This window comes from Dipodomys ordii, unplaced genomic scaffold, assembly GCF_000151885.1.
Source record: "Dipodomys ordii isolate 6190 unplaced genomic scaffold, Dord_2.0 Scaffold76, whole genome shotgun sequence".
NCBI classification, from domain to species: domain Eukaryota; kingdom Metazoa; phylum Chordata; class Mammalia; order Rodentia; family Heteromyidae; genus Dipodomys; species Dipodomys ordii.
Genome location: NW_012267292.1, coordinates 4,018,362 through 4,036,406, shown reverse-complemented (window position 1 = coordinate 4,036,406; position 18,045 = coordinate 4,018,362). Strand labels below are relative to the sequence as shown.

General features: G+C 37.4%; 1 protein-coding gene across 1 annotated transcript in view; it reads left to right on the top strand.

The window, feature by feature from the left end:
- Positions 1-18,045, top strand: part of Abca13 (ATP-binding cassette, sub-family A (ABC1), member 13) — a 394,418-nt gene that overhangs the window by 282,497 nt on the left and 93,876 nt on the right. Inside the window, exons 53-55 of the mRNA XM_013024383.1 lie at positions 4,134-4,387; positions 9,169-9,361; positions 12,443-12,552. Of these exons, the coding sequence (XP_012879837.1) occupies positions 4,134-4,387; positions 9,169-9,361; positions 12,443-12,552 (557 nt within the window). The remainder of the gene's footprint in view (positions 1-4,133; positions 4,388-9,168; positions 9,362-12,442; positions 12,553-18,045) is intronic.

Here is an 18,045-nt window from a genome sequence, read left to right as displayed (position 1 = left end):
AGCTGAGAGATAGCACCCAGGCCCAGAGTTCAAGCCCCATGACTGACCAAAATAAACACACAAAGTTTCAGGGAAGCTATGGTTCAAAGTGGTAGAGTGCAAGCCTTGAGCAAAAGAACTTAGGGACAGTACCTAAGCCCTGAGTTCAAGCCTTGCAACCAACAATAACAACAATAAAGTAAAAAAAAAAACCTTCCAAGAGTTTCCAAAAGCCAAGTCCAGGCTTTGTGACAAACTGACAAAAATAAAAGAACTACTGATTAGTACTGGAATCATGAATATCATAAAATATGCCCTGTCCATATATCACTTTATACTGGGTTGGATTCTTCAATGTAGAATGGACCAGAAATACTTATCATGCTCTTGAGCTATAACACAACTAGAGAATGATTTGAGCTGTTTTACCCTTTTGCTTGAGGCCTTTGAAAAGAACTCAGGAATTCAGTTTAACTTCTTTCCAAGAGTTTAAGCAGAGAATTTCTCCAAGCTTGTGTTGCCTGGCCAGGAAGCATTTTTCTGTCTGTAACAGGCCACCGCCATCGACAGACTACTCCTTGCATAAGCACTGATGTCAAGCTGAAGTCTGTCTGGAGGTATGTTCTGTTTGCTTCCTGCTATTCTCCTTGCACCCCTCTTCTCCCAACTGAGAAGTCCCAATTCTTGGCTTCTGCTTTAAATCATCCCTCAACTCCTCCACCCTCTGCCATGCCCTTGTATAGCAGCAGGAAAAAGCTGCTGACTCTGCATTCTCCTGTCTCTATTTCAGTCCTTCTAAATTCCTGCTTTGTTTTTTTAATCACCTCTGATTACCCTGTTGTTCACTTGTACTCCATTTCCTTGGCAGTTCTTTTGGGAACTTTCTATGCACAAAGCTGGTCTGAGAAACTCGCGGAGCAGCAAAGGGACACAGCTCCTAGCTGCAAGATGTATTTCTGGTCTCATCTACCATGATACAGGGACTGAGAGCCATCCAGTTAGGTCAGGTTCACTAATTGTGGCTAGGTTTAGAAGACTTAGTACACTCTCAGATGATGGTCAGTATTTTGTATTGTTATGTCTTGTGTAATGTAATGAAGTATGGAAATATCTATTATATATTTAATGAAAGGAAGAAACTATGCCAGTGATTTCATAGGTCAAGTTTGACAGTAATCTGTATGACTATGCTGGGCCTTTAAATAGAGAGCTTATGGAACAGTTTATTGAATTTACATGCAGAGAATATTGAAATCAGCAGAAGTAGCCTATAACTTCCTTAAAACAAGATTGTTGTGAACTATGGTAAAAAAAAGAAATTCAATCCATGTAAAGAATCCCAATGAGCGGGGAGTCAGAAAAAGGATCCACTTTAGAGGACAAGGTCCAAGAAGATTTGGCTCTAAAAAGAAAAGGAAGAAGAATCAACTAGACGCACTAGCTAGGAGCCTTTCTATTCATGACAATGTAACATTTATTTAATATATAAACATATTACTATATGTTATTTATTTATTATATTTTTATACTTTAAGTATATAATAAATAGCATTGCTCATCTGAAAAAAAGAAAAATCAACAAGTAATGTTTGCTTTTTGTTTATTTCAGAGCCAATTGGCAATATATAAAAATGGCATCTTATTGCATTTTCTTAGGTCTTTCTTTTCCTTTCCTCCTTTGATATTCACTTGTAAATTATATGGAGAAACATGTTCTTATACAATTAATGAAAGAGCCTAGGAAGGCAATTGGATTCTCAGGTCAGAATTAAAACCTTGTGTAAGCAGTATTACCCATTGTACATACAACCTGCAGTGTTAATGTGATTGACTTCATTGTTACAAACTTAATAAGATAATGCACTTTGGGTCCTAACACAGGTCTGGATCATCTTTCTCCCCTTGGTGAGACTTTGTTGCATCTAGAAGGATGTCAGTGGAGTCACAAATCACTATTATTAAGTTGTACAGCAGTAGTTCATGCCTATAATTCCAGCTATTCAGGTGGCTTAGATCTGAGAATCACAGTTTGAAATCAGCACTGGCATTTTTTTTTTATCTCCAAATAACCAGAAATGGAGGCATGGCTGATTTCAACATTCTCTGCACGATAGAGTGCCAGCTGAATGAAAAAAATGAGTAAGTGCAGGAAGCCCTCAGTTCAAGCCTCAGTTCAGGCACAAAAGAAAGTAAGAAAAAGCAATAACAAACCACAGTTTCTTTTTCTTTTTATTCTTGAACTTGTGTGGCTATATGCCCTTCATAGGTGCAGACTTCTAATTACCTTTGTTTTCCTAAATCTCAAGTGTCTGTGTTCATGCTTATACAGAGACCATCATGAATTCCTTAATATGAGATATAGTCATCACCATTAGTACATAATTTCATTAATTATCAGTTCCTTAGCTAAAAGGTACAAGATTCTGCTGTTGCTATATCTTCAGTAATAATAGAAAACCCTTTTATGTGATCCATTAATTGATACAGGAATATATTTTATATAAAGTGGAATTAACAAACCCTTCTAATTGAAATGAATAACTAGTGAAAGTTAAAGAAAAGCTAAGGGAAGACTGAATGAAGCTTTAGCACCTTCTTCTATCTCTTTATAAAAGACAACAAACCACATGATGAAAGTAGATTCTATTATTTAAATTTTCTGTTGTACTCCAAACTAAAATACACTTAATCTAGTGAAGTTTAGATTCACATTGTAATGGAAAAGTCTATACATTATCAAGTAAGAATTAGAATGAATGGTTTTGTACATTTAATATCTAATATTTAGGATTAAATACATATAATAGTGTGTTATATGTGAAGATTAAGGTGATTTCTCTTCCTGAAAATATGATTATTCATATTCTGATCAGGTGTATAATTTAAAGAAAAGGAAAGACTATAAAGTATACATCTAAATCATCATGGTATTTCCAGGGTTTGCTTTGGTAATTCTATTAATGTGGCCTTTCTGGGTTAATTGCTTTATAGTTCAGTTCAGGAGAACAACATCGCCCAAATGCTGTATTTCTTAGTGGAATCACCTTGGCTTTGAAACAAGAAGATTGGAATTAAGTCATTGCTCTTCTAGTGTGGCTTGTCCTCATGAAGCAATTTCTTGAGACTATTTTTCATTGGCAACTTAGTTCATATTTAATAGTTTGCATATTTATCACAACCATGAAATGTGACAAAAATACAATGAAGCTGAAGGATATAATAACTTACCAAAAGCACATAGTGAACAATTGATTAACATTGTAATAATTTTCAGATGGAAAAATTAATATTCATCAGGTAGCAAAGATAGTAAAAACATATGACAGATATTGGAATTTCAGATATATTTAAACACTGTGTTCAGTGTTTCAGTATGTCTTTGTATATGTTTTTATTTCATGTTATTATTATATCATTTATATTTCCTTTTTCATATGTATTCTTCATTTCATAATGATATCTACATATATTTGGCATTTATTCTGGACTCAGAATGAACCGGTAACCCTTCCTTCCTTCCTTCGTTCGTTCCTTCCTTCCTTCCCCTCCCTTTCTCCCTCTCTCCTCCCCCTTCTCTCTCCTTCCTTCTCTCTTTCCTTCTTTTTTTCTCTTTCTGTATATCTCTGCCTCTGTCTCTCTTTCTCTCTCTTTTCTTCTTTCTTTATGTGGCAGCTTGGACCACAAACCTCTTCCTACATAGATTCCCATCTATCTGACATATCAGCTTGTTGGTGGAAATGGGTTTGGTGTTTATATGGCCTCAAACCATAATTCTTCCAATCTCTGCCTCCAGGATATCTGGGAATTTAGTTGAGGCACATGCCACTATACCCAGCCTGAATTGTGTGTTACTTAAATACCCACAACCATAGTTCCTCATACTACTAAAATACAAAAGCAGGACAAGATACACAACTCCATTCCAAAGGGAAAAAAAGGAAAATAGCTCCACTGTAAGCTAAATATAATTAGATATTAGATCTCAAGCACAGTCCTCTTTGGTCTGATGGCTGTCTATTGAGCTCATTGGGTTTTGAGAATTGGATTAGGAAAGACCTAGAGTATGCATGTAACCAAGGAGAAAAAAAGAGTTACTCATAGATGTCATAAACATTGGGAACTAGCTTTTAATTTAAATTTCTTTCTTTATGCAGAATTTACAGAACATCTACAATGTGCTCAAGTGGGTATTCACTATTTTCCCTCAATTTTGCCTGGGACAAGGACTGATAGAACTCTGCTACAATCAGATCAAATATGACCTGACCCACAATTTTGGCATCGATTCCTATGTGAGTCCCTTTGAGATGAGCTTCCTGGGCTGGATCTATGTAGTACTGGCCTTGCAGGGAACACTTCTTCTCATCCTGAGGCTTCTGCTGCATTGGGACCTGCTGTGGCGGCCAAGGTATGTTCCACAGGGCTCATCCAGAAGGCCAGTCACTCTTGAATAAAAAGGAGAAAAAAATGATTCATCCTGGAGGTTGCATGATAAGCAATGGGTCTGACCAGAATTGTGCATGGTACCACTAAGTGAGGATTTTACATTTCCTTTTTATTTTGATTAGTGTGAGTCACCAAATTCCCTAGGAAGAATTTCAAAAGATAAGGTGGCAGCCTATGAGATAATCTTTGCAGTTGTTTAGTTGTATCAGTGTATTTTCCACTTTGAAATTGCACAGTTTCCCCTCTTGCTTTGTAGCACCTCAGGTGAATTTGGGTTGATATTATAAAGTAATTTTTTTATGACTAGCTCCGGATGGCAGGAAGGTATAAAAATTCAGTACAGAATACATCAAGCCTTTTCCAGATCCTATTCCTTTGTATGCTGGGTTCTTACCTTGGTTGAGTGAGGAGGCAATTTTATGCTGTGAGAGGTATGTGAATGTGTAGATGTGTGTACATGTATGTGTACATCACATACACACACCTTCTATGAATAGGATTTAAGAGAGCTTTTCACAGATGTCTAAAATATTGTCAGAATTCATTTATAAAACCTAAGAGGAAATACATTCTATTTGGTGTAGGGTCCACAATGATGTCTGTTCACAGCAAATCTACTGATTTGCCTGTAAACTTTGGTAAAGGGAAGGATTTTTTCTACCTAATTGTGTGTGTGTGTGTGTGTGTGTGTGTGTGGTACTGGTTTGACTTGATCTCCTGCTTGCCAAGAGTCTCCAGTTGTGCCAAACCTCCAGCAAAGAGAAGGATTCTTTTTTTTGGATCCGGTCGTGGGGCCTGAACTCCGGGCCTGGGCGCTGTCCCCCAGCTCTTCAGCTCAAGGCTAGTGCTCTACCAATTGAGCCACAGCACCACTTCCAGCTTTTTTCTTTTTGCTTATGCGGTGCTGAGGAATCGAACCCAGAGCCTCATGCATGCAAGGCAAGCACTCTACCACTGAGCCACCTTCCCAGCCCAAAGAGAAGGATTCTATGGGGAGAAAAATTTTACGACCCTCTTGCTGGAGAGCCTATTAAAGATGTAATGCCATGTTATTAATCTTTTACAATGATTCTTTTGTGAATTTTTCCTTTTCCATTTTTCATGACAACCTTTCCTTTCATAACTTTTTAAAGCTGCAAACATAGAAATCCATTTTGAATGCAAATCCCAAAAGTCTTTTGCATTTGGCCATAATTATTCTGGGAATCTGTAGATAACCAATAGCTTACCAAATTCAGGCAAGAGTCCTCAGTGCCTTTCAAACATTATTAATTCTGTGATATCCATTATTGATTCAATCTGCTTTAAAACCTGTAATGCAGAATCCCCTCTGGCACGTTTCAGGTTACGTCCTACTGTACCAAAAGACTTCAATAAGAATTCTTGCTGTATTACCTTGACTTTATAGAGCATACTAGTTGAACTGGATTTGGAGTAATGTCTTTGATATCTTCAGTAGTCATTTTTGCTGCATGTCAATGTAAAACACAGAAACATAATTTAGCTTCGACACCAGTCGGTGGGTGATCTTGTAAGATTACCATCACAGTGATCATGGAACCCAGTCTATTTTGTATTCAAGTCCAGCTCGAGAGAGATTACTAATCACTGCTTATGTGCATTTGATCATACAAAATGATGGAAATAGAAACAAGAGGGTTTTTTGTTGCTGGTTTTGTTTTCTTTTCCTTTTGTCTGGGGCATAGAAAGGGTGGGAAAAAAGGGTGAATAAATACAGCAGTGATACACCTGATACTTTGTTGAAATTGAGCTATACAATTTGTGGGTTGAGGTGCGAGGGAAAAACTGGGAGAGAATGAGGGAAGGAGTGACACTGTTCAAAAAGAAAAGTCCTCATTACCTGACTTGTGTAATGTTACCCCTCTGTACATCCCCTTTATGATAACTAATAGCTATGTATAGTTGTTATTATATATAATTATTATGTATTATATACAAATATACATAATTATATATATATATTAAAGTGCATCTGGACATGGGTGCCCTATGCCTATAATTCTTGCTACTTACAAGGCTGAGATTTGGGGGATTGTGGTTCCAAGCCAGACTCAAGAAGCAAAGAACCAGCTGATGGACTATCTCAAGTAATAGCTCATAAGAGGTGAGGCCCTGAATTGAAACCCTAGTATTGCTTCCTCTTCAAAATGGTTAAGTCCAAGTTTCGTAGCAATGCCCTCTAAGCCTGACAAGCTGTATTCAGTAAAGCTCTCCCTGACCCTTCCTTCCACACCACATGGAGAACTGTGCCTCCATCTTCTCTGCTTCTCTCACTTTGCTACCAGCACACCTCTCTCCCTAGTTGCCTTATCAGCTGGACTTCTCAGCTTCCCATAACCATCTCTTTCTTAATGAGGACATATCTATAGTATCTATATCCTAATGATCTTAACCTGATGATAAACCCCTTCCTGCAGGAAAATTATGGTATTCTCGGTTGAATCTTGGAAGAGAATAGGAAAACCCAGCTTCATGCACAGGGTTCAGACAGAGACTGCTTTCCCCATCCAAGCAGCATGGAAGTCACCAGCACTAGAAGGGAGAGTATTGTGGGGCCCACTTCACAACTGCCCTTCTCATGTGCTGGCACCCACCTGAAATCTTGTGCTGGTTTTTAGTTGTTGGCAAAGAATCCAGGTTTCTATTAGCATCCCAGCCATGTCCTATTGCTCCCCAGGTTGGGTGGTTTGGGGAAGTTGCACCTGTTCTGTCCTCTCATTTCTGGAGAAGAGACGCTCTCAGTATCTTGTGCTGATTGAGGCACAACAGCCAGGAAGGTGGCCCAGATGTTAGGTATGCTGATACTTGGGGACGTCTGCTATATCCAAGGCCCATCTGGATCCTTCTTCTGCAGGATAAGCGCCATTTGTTGTGATTGCCAGTGGGAGGATGGCTGAGTGGCACATGGCCGAGCAGAGTTGGAGGTACTAGGAGTGTGGATTGTTGGGAAGGACCTCCACAAGAAGTAATCTCAGTCACACATTCTCCATCCACCAGAATGAATCAAAGAGATTTAAACAGATATGTATAGCTGAGTTCCTCACTGGAGCCCTGAGATGAGTAGCTCTGGCTGAGAATCAGGAGCTATGTAAAAGCATCTCAGTTAATTTACATGAAGAAAAGAATTATGGGTGTGGGGGTACTGTAGAAATGGAGGAGAGGAGGACACAAAGACATGATCTGTTAGAATGAAAAAGGACATTGGAAAGGCTGGCATAGGGTGGAGGGTCATCTGAGAAAACAAATACTGTGAAGCAGAAAAATACAAAATGTGATGGATTTGTACAAATTGATGACAATCCTGTAACCCTTCTTAGATGGATGAATTGAATGTTGATAATACCTTTGGTACCCCCTCATCAGAGTCTTTCTCATACTTTCAAATGTGACATGAACAACATATTACATACGTCACAATGGTGACATATACTTTTGCACATCTAGTTATCTTATTCATAATGTTTCTGAAGTAATATACTTTTAAAAATGCCAAATGGTGACTTCAGATATAGAAAACTAATACATTTAGTGGAGATAGAATGGCTGAGGGTGATGCTATGTCTTTGGATTTTAATACCTACTTATTTTGACATAATTTAAAAATTGCAAAAGATTGCACAATTAGGCTCCTTTACCCACCTCCCTACCTAATAATGTGATTTTTTTCACAATATTGCATGTGAAAACAAGGTAGTGGATATTGGTATAACACTTACTCAGGAGTAGTTATTTAATCTGTGGGTTACAGGGGAAATGAAATTAACGTAAAAGTTAAAATATACCAGATTAGCCAGGTGTTGGCATTTCTTACCTGTAATCTTAGCTATTCAGGAGGCTGGGCTATAAGTATTACAGTTTGAAGCCAGCCCAGGTAGGAAATCCCATGATTCTCTTAATGTCAAATTAACTAGCAAAAAGCCAGAAGTGGCAGAAGGCTTCCCTAGAGTGAAACTGAGGGACTGTACCCAGGCTGTGTTGAAGCCCTAGTACTAATAACAAAAGAAAAAACAATACACCAGATTAAAAGTCATAATGAGGAATGTGTAGCTCAGATTTAGAATGGTAGATGCTATCTTACTACAGTATAGAAGACTTGTACAAAATGCTGACTGATTACTGAATTCTTTTCAACTTATACCATAAGCTTATCATATTTGGGTGTTTTTTGTATATGTTCTTTTACCAAATAAACCATTTAAAGTACCTTTAAAATTGATAATTTATTATGATGGGATGATTGTTTTTCTTTTTCTTTTTTTTTTTGTCAGTCGTGGGCTTGAACTCTGGGACTGAGGGCTGTTCCTCTGCTCTTCAGCTCAAGGCTAGCACTCTACCACTTGAGCCACAGTGCCACTTCTGGCTTTTGCTGCTTACATGGTGCTGAGGAATCGAACCCAGGGTCTCATGCATGCAAGGGAAGCGCTCTACCACTGAGCCATTTTCCCAGCCTGATTTTTTTCTTACATCTAGCATGAAGTCCCAAACAACTTTGTTCTTCATAGAATCAAAAACATCATTTTTGGATAGATGTACTTCAATGTCTTTTATTAACTTGTATATTTGATTTAAATTAAGGAATGAAGGTTGACTCTTTCTGCTAATCAGGATGTCAAGATTGAGGTGCCCTAGAAAGAGCCAATGTGCTCTGTTTCTATCCTCATAAATCTCTCTAATACAGTGTACTTGCTTAGGTGTCAATTGATCCTCTCTTTATTTTCAAAGGGGTCACACTGTCCTCAAACATACCATGAAGTTTTCAAAGGATAGAGATGTGGAAAAAGAGCAAACGAGAGTGTTTGAAGGAAGGACCAGTGGGGACATCCTTGTATTATATAACCTTAATAAAAGTTACAGAAGCCTTTTCAAAAAGACCACTGCTGTGGAAGATGTTACTGTGGGAATACCCAAAGGAGAGGTAAAGAAGTATTTTGCTTTAGCTTTGCTCTGTTGTGAACCCATGAAACTCTAAGAACGGATTTGCTTGTAGTATTTTCAGAATGTCTGCACTCACATCTAAAAGCAGCCTTCTTACAAAGTTACAGAAACTGAGATGAAATAAAAGTCTATTGGGAAGTGGCACGGTGTCTCAAGTGGTAGATTGCTCACCTTGATCTGAAGAGCTCAGGAACAATACCCAGGTGCAGAGTTCAAACCCCACGACTGACAAAAAAAGTCTCTTGGCTCTTTGCATAGTCAAAGAGTGACCACTTAATCAACAGCAGATTTTGTTTCTATACTGGGACTTGAACTCAGGGCCTTACACTCTTGCTTAGCTTTTGTGCTCAAGACTGGCATTCTATCACCTGAGTTATACCTCCATCTCCTGTTTCACAATTTTTTTTCTTTTTCATAATTTTGAAAATATCAGCTGACTTTGGATTTTTAAGAGTTGTGTTGCAGGATGATGTGTTTATTTATAAATTATTAAATATTAATATATTTACAAATATATCTAATACTTATTATAAACATATACATATGTAACTATAGATATATAATATATGAAAATATTATTTATTTATAAATGTATAATATGTATATATTTATATGTGGTTATATTATATATCTGTATAGTTAGCTAGTTAAAGAAATTCTTCCTCTTACCCAACCTTGTTTGCTTTGAGTGCCCAGTTAGGTCCATTTAGTATTCAGTACTATGCTGCTCTGGTAAGTTCAATACTCATAGCCACAGCAGGGGACATTTCTCATGAGCATGGTATTAATTCTAGTAGAAATCTTTAATTAGAACTGACAGAAGCTGTATAAATTGTTCTTGATTTGTACTTAATACACAAAAGGAAATCAACCTTGGAAATGATTACATTTAATTAACTGAGAAAAAAAGAACACCTTGTATGTGTATTGTTTCAAGCTCCTGAGAAATTCAAAGTATGTTATATTGTTTTCTGATTGAAAGTCATACTCTCCCTGTGAACTAAGAGTATTTATCCCATGGATGATCATCCTAAGTGAAAGAAAATCCAGCAAATCAACTTGAAGCAATCAAGGGATTTCCTAATGCCCACAATCATGATTTCCAGCAGAAAATAACAAAATATTAAAGATATATTTGGCTTTGTGGCTATTATTTCTGCTGCTTTTAGTTGTGTAACTGTATTTGTCTTAGGAAAAATTTCACCCCTGTTTCAAAGTCAATTAACATCAATATTAATTTTTAATTGTTTTTTTCTCTGTAGTAGTTTTAAACTAAGAATGAAAAGAAAAACTTGAATTTTATGTATCTGGGATGCTATTTAAATTTGTTTGTGTGTGTGTGTGTATTAGTCACTTTCCCATTATTGTAAGGAAACACTGGGGACAATCAAATTGTAAGGAGGAAAGATTCCTTTTAGATTGTAGATTTGGCAGTTTCCCTTCATGACTCATTGGCCCTCATTGCTTTGGTGGCTCAGAATATCATCTCACAGATATCCTGGCAGGAGCGTGTGGCAGAAAGAGCTGTTCATCTCATAACTGGTGCTAAGATGAGAGGAAAGGGGATCTGGTCTGATTTCAACATCCCCTTCAGTACCCCCAGTGAACTGAAACTTTCCAGTAGGCCTCATCCTCTAAAGGCTCCACCATCTCTCATTCATACCATGGCTTAGGGATCCTCCTTCAACACCTGGACCTTTGAAACATTAAAGAACAAATGTACACTAAGTTCTCTTCTCTAAGCATTTATGAGCATCACTATTTGATAGTCCAGATGGGAAGTGCTTTGTAAGAGCCTGTGAAAAATAAAGAAATGACTGAAATAAGTACTTTGACCATAAGCCTACACGGTGTTCTACAGGAGCATAAGCATTGTCTCATATCAAGATAAAATTATAAAGCATACACATGGTATTGTTCTTGGTGCTTTACGTGCAGAGATGGTATAGGAAGGAAGAAGGCAGGTGTGTCTGATGATTTTGATAGGCTATTGCTGGTGTATCTTGGCATGTCCAACTCAGGTATACTATGTCTGACAACAGTGGCACAGGACGGGAGTAGAGTGAGATGCACCCATTATGGGTAAGATACAGGGAAACTGAAAAACATGGTGATTGAACTAGGTGGCCAATGTAATATCCAGAGACACGAAGCAGGATTATGCCACTGGCAGGCGGAATCCAGAATCCAGAATCCACTCTCCAGGTTATAAGAAAAGCCAAAAGAGAGAGAGAGAGAGAGAGAGAGAGAGAGAGAGAGAGAAGAAAACAGGAAGCCAGTTTATACCAGCAGACACCAGCTCCTAGACTTCAGAAAATGAACATCTTCAAAGGAGATTGGAATGAATCAAAGACCTGGGTCCCAGGGTAGAAACTTGCAAAGTATATGCAGAGGTATAAGATAGACACTAAGCCTAGAAATGGGAGCAAAAGGTCATCTTTTACATGGAATAGAAAACAGGATTAAACCAAGAATAAATTGTCAGAATGCCAAACTAGAAGTAATCTCCTTCATATCAGCATTCTTCCAGGCACAGAGTTGGAAAATTTTACCACCTCTTCAATGGAAAAGGAAGAAATACAACTGCTGCACACACCCACAAATACACACATACAACACGCTCAAACTCATATGGGTATATATACTTACATATGGAAGGTTGAAATGGAATATTTTTAGAAAGTAATTTAAAATGTTCAAAAACGGAAGCAGCAGGAAAATATCTACTCCAATGATGTGATGACTTTCAAAGACGTATAATTTTCTGCTTAATTTGAGGTACTTTACAATTCTCATTCTGTTCAGTTTTCCATGCATGGATTTGTCTGTAAATGAATGCTAACATTTTCATATTCCAATTCCATGATGTTTCTGGAAATAGCTTTTAACCCGTAAAGTAATGAAGAATATGTAGAATCTATAAAATCACACTGTACAATAATGTTCAAAGTGTGCTTAATAGCACAGTATTCTCTCAAAGTTGACTCAACTAAAGTGATGTTTCCAAAGTCACTTTAGGTGTATTATCATGTTTCATTGAACTTTATTTTTTTTCCTTTAGTGTTTTGGGCTCCTCGGGGTGAATGGAGCTGGGAAGAGTACTATGTTCAAAATGTTGAATGGTGAAATTCATCCGAGCTCAGGACGTGCTGTCATCCGGACACCCCTGGGGTATGATCTAAACTAAATCACTTTCCTACTAAATAAAATAATAAGCCCAAGAGTCCCTAGAATGCCCTCATGTCTGTGGAGTAAAGATTTAGAAACACCATTTTTCCTCCTGAGTTTCCTTCTAGTTGCCTATTTTTTTCCCTGTAAGTTGTAGGGCTTGAACTCAGGGCCTGAGCGCTGTCACTGAGCTCTTTTGCTCAAGGCTAGCATTCTCTACCATTTTGAGCCACAGGTCTACTTCTGATTTTTTGAGTAGTTAATTGCAGATATGATTCTCACAGTGATTTTCCTGCCTGGGCTGGCTTTGAACTGCAATCCTCAGATCTCAGCCTCCTAAATAGCTAGATTACAGCCTCCTAAATAGCTAGTGAGCTACTTCACCTGGCTAGTTGTCTATTCTTTTTTTTTAATTTTCAATTTTATTTTATTGTAAGGGGATTACAGAGGGATTACAGTTACATAGGTAAGGTAATGAGTACATTTATTGTCTAACATTGCTACCCACTGCCTCATTTTCTCCCAGTTTCCCTCTCTCCCACTCCCCTTCCTCCCAAGTTGTAAGGTTGATTTCCAACATCGTGTCTTGTGAGTATTGCTACAAAGGAGCAATGAATGGTGCTCAACTCTTATTAACCATTTGCCCAAGAGATATTGTGACAAAACCATTGAAAGCATCAAAATGCATCAGTGATGTTTTGTACATAACTCAAGTGAATGGGAAATAAAAGGCCCTCTATTGTGTCTGCTAGGCAGAGCTTCAAGTATGGTTATAAGGGATCAGGTAGTAACCTTCCTTTTCTCACTCAAACTTCACCTTTCTGGAAGTTATGGCTACTTGGGGCTAGAAGCAGTGCTCACCATAAAAGCCCCATGTCCTATGTAGAGGAGTAGAAAAGTCATGCTTCCCTTTGTTTTCTACACGGGCACATACAGAGGCTGCCTGAGCCCAGCTGTGGAGATCAGCTATATCCAGAGTTAGCCCTGCATGGCCCTCTTGACTATATCTCCTCTCCTGATTCCCTACAGGCACATCCATGGCAATAACTATTGCTGTCTGTGTGCAGAGAATACATTGATGCTGATCACTTTGTTGGTTTATGCCAGTGGGTGAAAGCAACATTCACACATAATGAGGCTCAAGGATAGAAATAGAACGCATCGGTTAAGTGAATATTTGAGGTTCATGTATATAAATCTTGTTGGGCCTATTATCTTACCATTCTGAAAGGAAATCACATTAGCAATTGACTCACTCTTTGCTGTCCTGTCAGTGATTTTTTTTCCTATAGTAACAAAAGTGAGAAGTCAGGTATTTTTGTTGACTGTGGACATACCTACATTTTCTCCTCACTGACTTCTTTATTTACAAGTGCATATGGACCAAATAGACAGAACTTTGAAAAGAATGAAAAAATCATGATTTACCTTTGCATTGCCCAAAAGACTGATTTTCTCCTTTATTATTCCATTTCATCATTTGTAAAAAATAATTAGAAAATGAAATTCAAATAGCTGCTCTTGAAAGGATGAATAAATTTGCATCCACATAATGGTCGGCAAGTCCCTTATTATGCTACATATCTGTGTAATTGGTTTAATTATAACTAAATCACACTTGCATTAATTATATTTTTAACCTTGATTATTTGTAATGTTAATTGCACATTGGTATTCAAGGAATTAAATAGGCAATTAGAACCACAATGGAACTTTTAACTACTTAGAGTGTTGGAATATACCTTCCTGCCCATGCAGCTCATAACTGATTGCTAAGTAATTGAGACACATGGACACAATCATTCATTATATTAAGTTTCATTTTGTCTCTTCTCTGAGGTTATATTATATGAAACAGTGGCCTTACTGAGTTTCTGTTTAAGAATTTACAATACTGAGCTGGGCACTGGTGGCTCACGCCTGTAATCCTAGCTACTCAGGAGGCTGAGATCTGAGGATCACAGTTCAAAGCCAGCCCAGGCAGGAGAGACGGTGAGACTCCTATCTCCAATAAACCACCAGAAAACCAGAAGTGGCGCTGTAGCTCAAGTGGTAGAGCACTTGCCTTGAGCTGAAGAGCTGAGGGACAGTGCCAGAAAACCAGAAGTGGCGCTGTAGCTCAAGTGGTAGAGCACTTGCCTTGAGCTGAAGAGCTGAGGGACAGTGCCCAGGCCCAGAGTTCAAGCCCCATGGCCGACAAAAAAAAAAGAATTTACAATACTGGCATTGTCTTCCAGTTCTTTATACATTAACAACTAGAGACAGATGAGTGGGTAGATATGGGATCAATCTACTTTTGCAAGAACTCTGACTTTAATGTAAAATGGGAACTAGGACTTTTGAAAGCAGAATGTACATATCCAGGATGTATATATTCTTATGTAACTCTAATGATAATATCCACAAATATGTATACTAAGTGGTCTGTCATTTCTGTCAAAAAGTCCTCTCAGAATCCAGAAAAGAATGCATATTCTTAAACTTGGGAAATAGGATGTATTGTAGCATACACGCACATACGCACACATTCATACAAATATATAATAAAAACGAATTTCACATTAACAATTATAATTCGATTTAGAACATATCAAATTATAGTATATAATGAGCTCCTGATATAACAATTTGGTTACAAACTGACAGTCTTCTATCCTTATAAAAATCACAACGCATTTTATTTTACCAATGCAGTGCAAATAATTGATTTTGGATTACCATAAACTGGGCTTTCAATGCCTCCTCATCAACTTCTTTTAACCCAACAGGTGAACTCTTGGGTCTCAAAACCACTGGAATTAACTAAATGTTGCTAACAATAGTCATGATTTACTGTAACTCCTTTTCATATACAGACTTTCATTCTTGTGCATTCCTAATAATTACAATGACCTTGGGAAGCCGATGTTATTCTAATCTAACTTGTGAGATATATAAAATTGGATAAAATTAAAGGAATTGTAGAGCTCAAACATCTAGAAAGTCGTGAGGGATTTTGATCCAAGTTTTAAACTCTTAACTCCTACATTTTTCCTAACCTGTTCCTGTCTCACTATTCACTAAGCATTCACCGAGGAGAACATTCACTCAACATCATGTTCTATAAGTGAGGCAATAAAAAGTTGGGCTGGGCTCAGTGGTAGAGCGCTTGCCTTGCATGCATGAGGCCCTGGGTTCGATTCCTCAGCACACATAAGCAGAAAAAAAAAAGCCGAAAGTGGTGCTATGGCTCAAGTGGTAGAGTGCTAGTCTTGAGCTGAAGAGCTGAGGGATAGCGCCCAGACCCAGAGTTCTGGCCCCATGACCAGACCAAAAAGAAAAGAAAAGAAAAGAAAAGTGTAGAACATTGAGCAGCATTATGTACTTTTGAAGTAGACATACAGCAGAACAATAAGTATTTAGGTGATAAATGTTATTGCTCTTATCTTTCCTTCAACATTCAAATACTCAGAAACTGAGTTTAATAGAGGATCATGTTTTTTTTTAACTTACTCAATGTAGTATTACAGTGACACTGAAGATGAAAAGACTGATTATTTGGTTAGAAGAAAACAAAATAAAATGAACAAATACATGAACATTTATTAAATAGAAGTCTAGGAAAAATCAAATCTAAGGCAAAGACATTTTTATATTAACCAAATGTACTTTGCTATATGAAATCATTACAGTCAGGAAATTCTGTGTGTTAAATCCAAACCATGAAAATGTGATAAACAAACTGTTGAAAAACAATAAAGAGAATAAGAAAATAATAAAAAAATTCTATTTACTTTTATTGTCTAGTGCTTAAAGAATTATAATAATAAAGATAAAAATATAAAAATAAGGGCTGGGAAGGTGGCTCAGTGGTAGAGTGCTTGCCTTGCATGCATGAGGCCGTGGGTTCAATTCCTCAGCACCACATAAGCAGAAAAAGCTAGAAGTGGCCCTGTGGCTCAAGTGATAAACTGCTAGTCTTGAGCTGAAGATCTGAGGGATAGCACCCAGGCCCAGAGTTCAGGCCCCATGGCTGACCAAAAAAAAAATTTATATATTTTAATATTTATAATATATTTATATGTTTATCATTTTATATATCATATATTTTATAGTATAATTTATTATATATAATATAGTATATTTACATAATATATATAATTTATATAGTTATGCATTTATACAAATAAATATAAAAATAGATAAAGAAGAGCCAGGCGCTGGTGCCTCACGCCTGTAATCCTAGCTACTCAGGAGGCTGAGATCTGAGGATCATGGTTCAAAGCCAGCCCAGGCAGGAAAGTCTGTGGGACTCTTATCTCCAATAAACCACTAGAAAACCAGAAGTGGCGCTGTGGCTCAAGCGGTAGAGTGCTCACCTTGAGCTGAAGAGTGCAAGGACAGCACCCAAGCCCCACTACCTACAAAAAAAATGTGAAGAACTGTAATATTTTGAGGTATTTGATTAACAAAGAATAATGTACATATGAACAGATAATAAATAAAACTCTGTGTGATTATTTGTGAGTTATGAGAGCAATCCCCATCAAAACAAACAAGTAATATATTTGTCTCATTATTGAGCTTTTGCATAAGAAATAGTGGAGGCAAATTGGGAAAAGCAATGTTCAAAGAATTAATAGTCAAGAATTTCCTGGTGTTGAAAACACAGAGGATTTCTTAGCCTGAAGAACTATTATACTTCTCTCACATAAAAAAACATTTATACCTTGGTACAATGTGGTAGAATGGAATATGCCAAATAACTCTCCAAAGACATGTGGAAGGAAAGATAATTCTCAATAAAAGAGTTAAAAACTATACCTAAGCTTAAAAATCTGTAGTCACCAGCCACTTATAATATTGAACAATTACATTTAAATATATTAAAGATAAATAAACCTGCTGGATACAATAACTTAATCCTATAATCTCAGCTACTCTGCTAGATCAGGAAGATGGATCATGATTCAAAGGTGGCTTGAGCTAGCAGCCTAGGAAAAACATTAGAGAATTAACCAGCTCAACAAAAAAGTGGAGCATAGTGGTACTCCCAAATCATCCCAGATACACGAGAAGCATAAGTAGTCCAGGTTTGCTGTCCAAGAGGCATGGGAAGAGAAGATCCTATCTGATAAAAAGGGTCTGGGGAGATGGCTGAAGTGGTAGAGTCCCTGCCTAGCAAGCAAAGAATAGAGTTCAAATCCCAATACTGCAATTAAACAAACAAACATAACATAAACTCAGTTTCTTTTTTAAAATAATTTTTAAAATTTATTTTAAGTAATTGTACAAAGGAGGTGCCATTTAACAAAGCAATTTATGAACACAATGCATCCTGATCAGTGTTATCCCCCTCAACATTCTCACCCTACTTTGACCGACCCCTTCCCTTACTTTCCTTAATTTTGTGGTATATATATATAATGCATTCTTGACTTCACTCTCTGTATCTTCCACCCTTCATTTATCTTCCCCCACTCCCCTTGACCCTACATCTCCCCCCCTTTCATATAC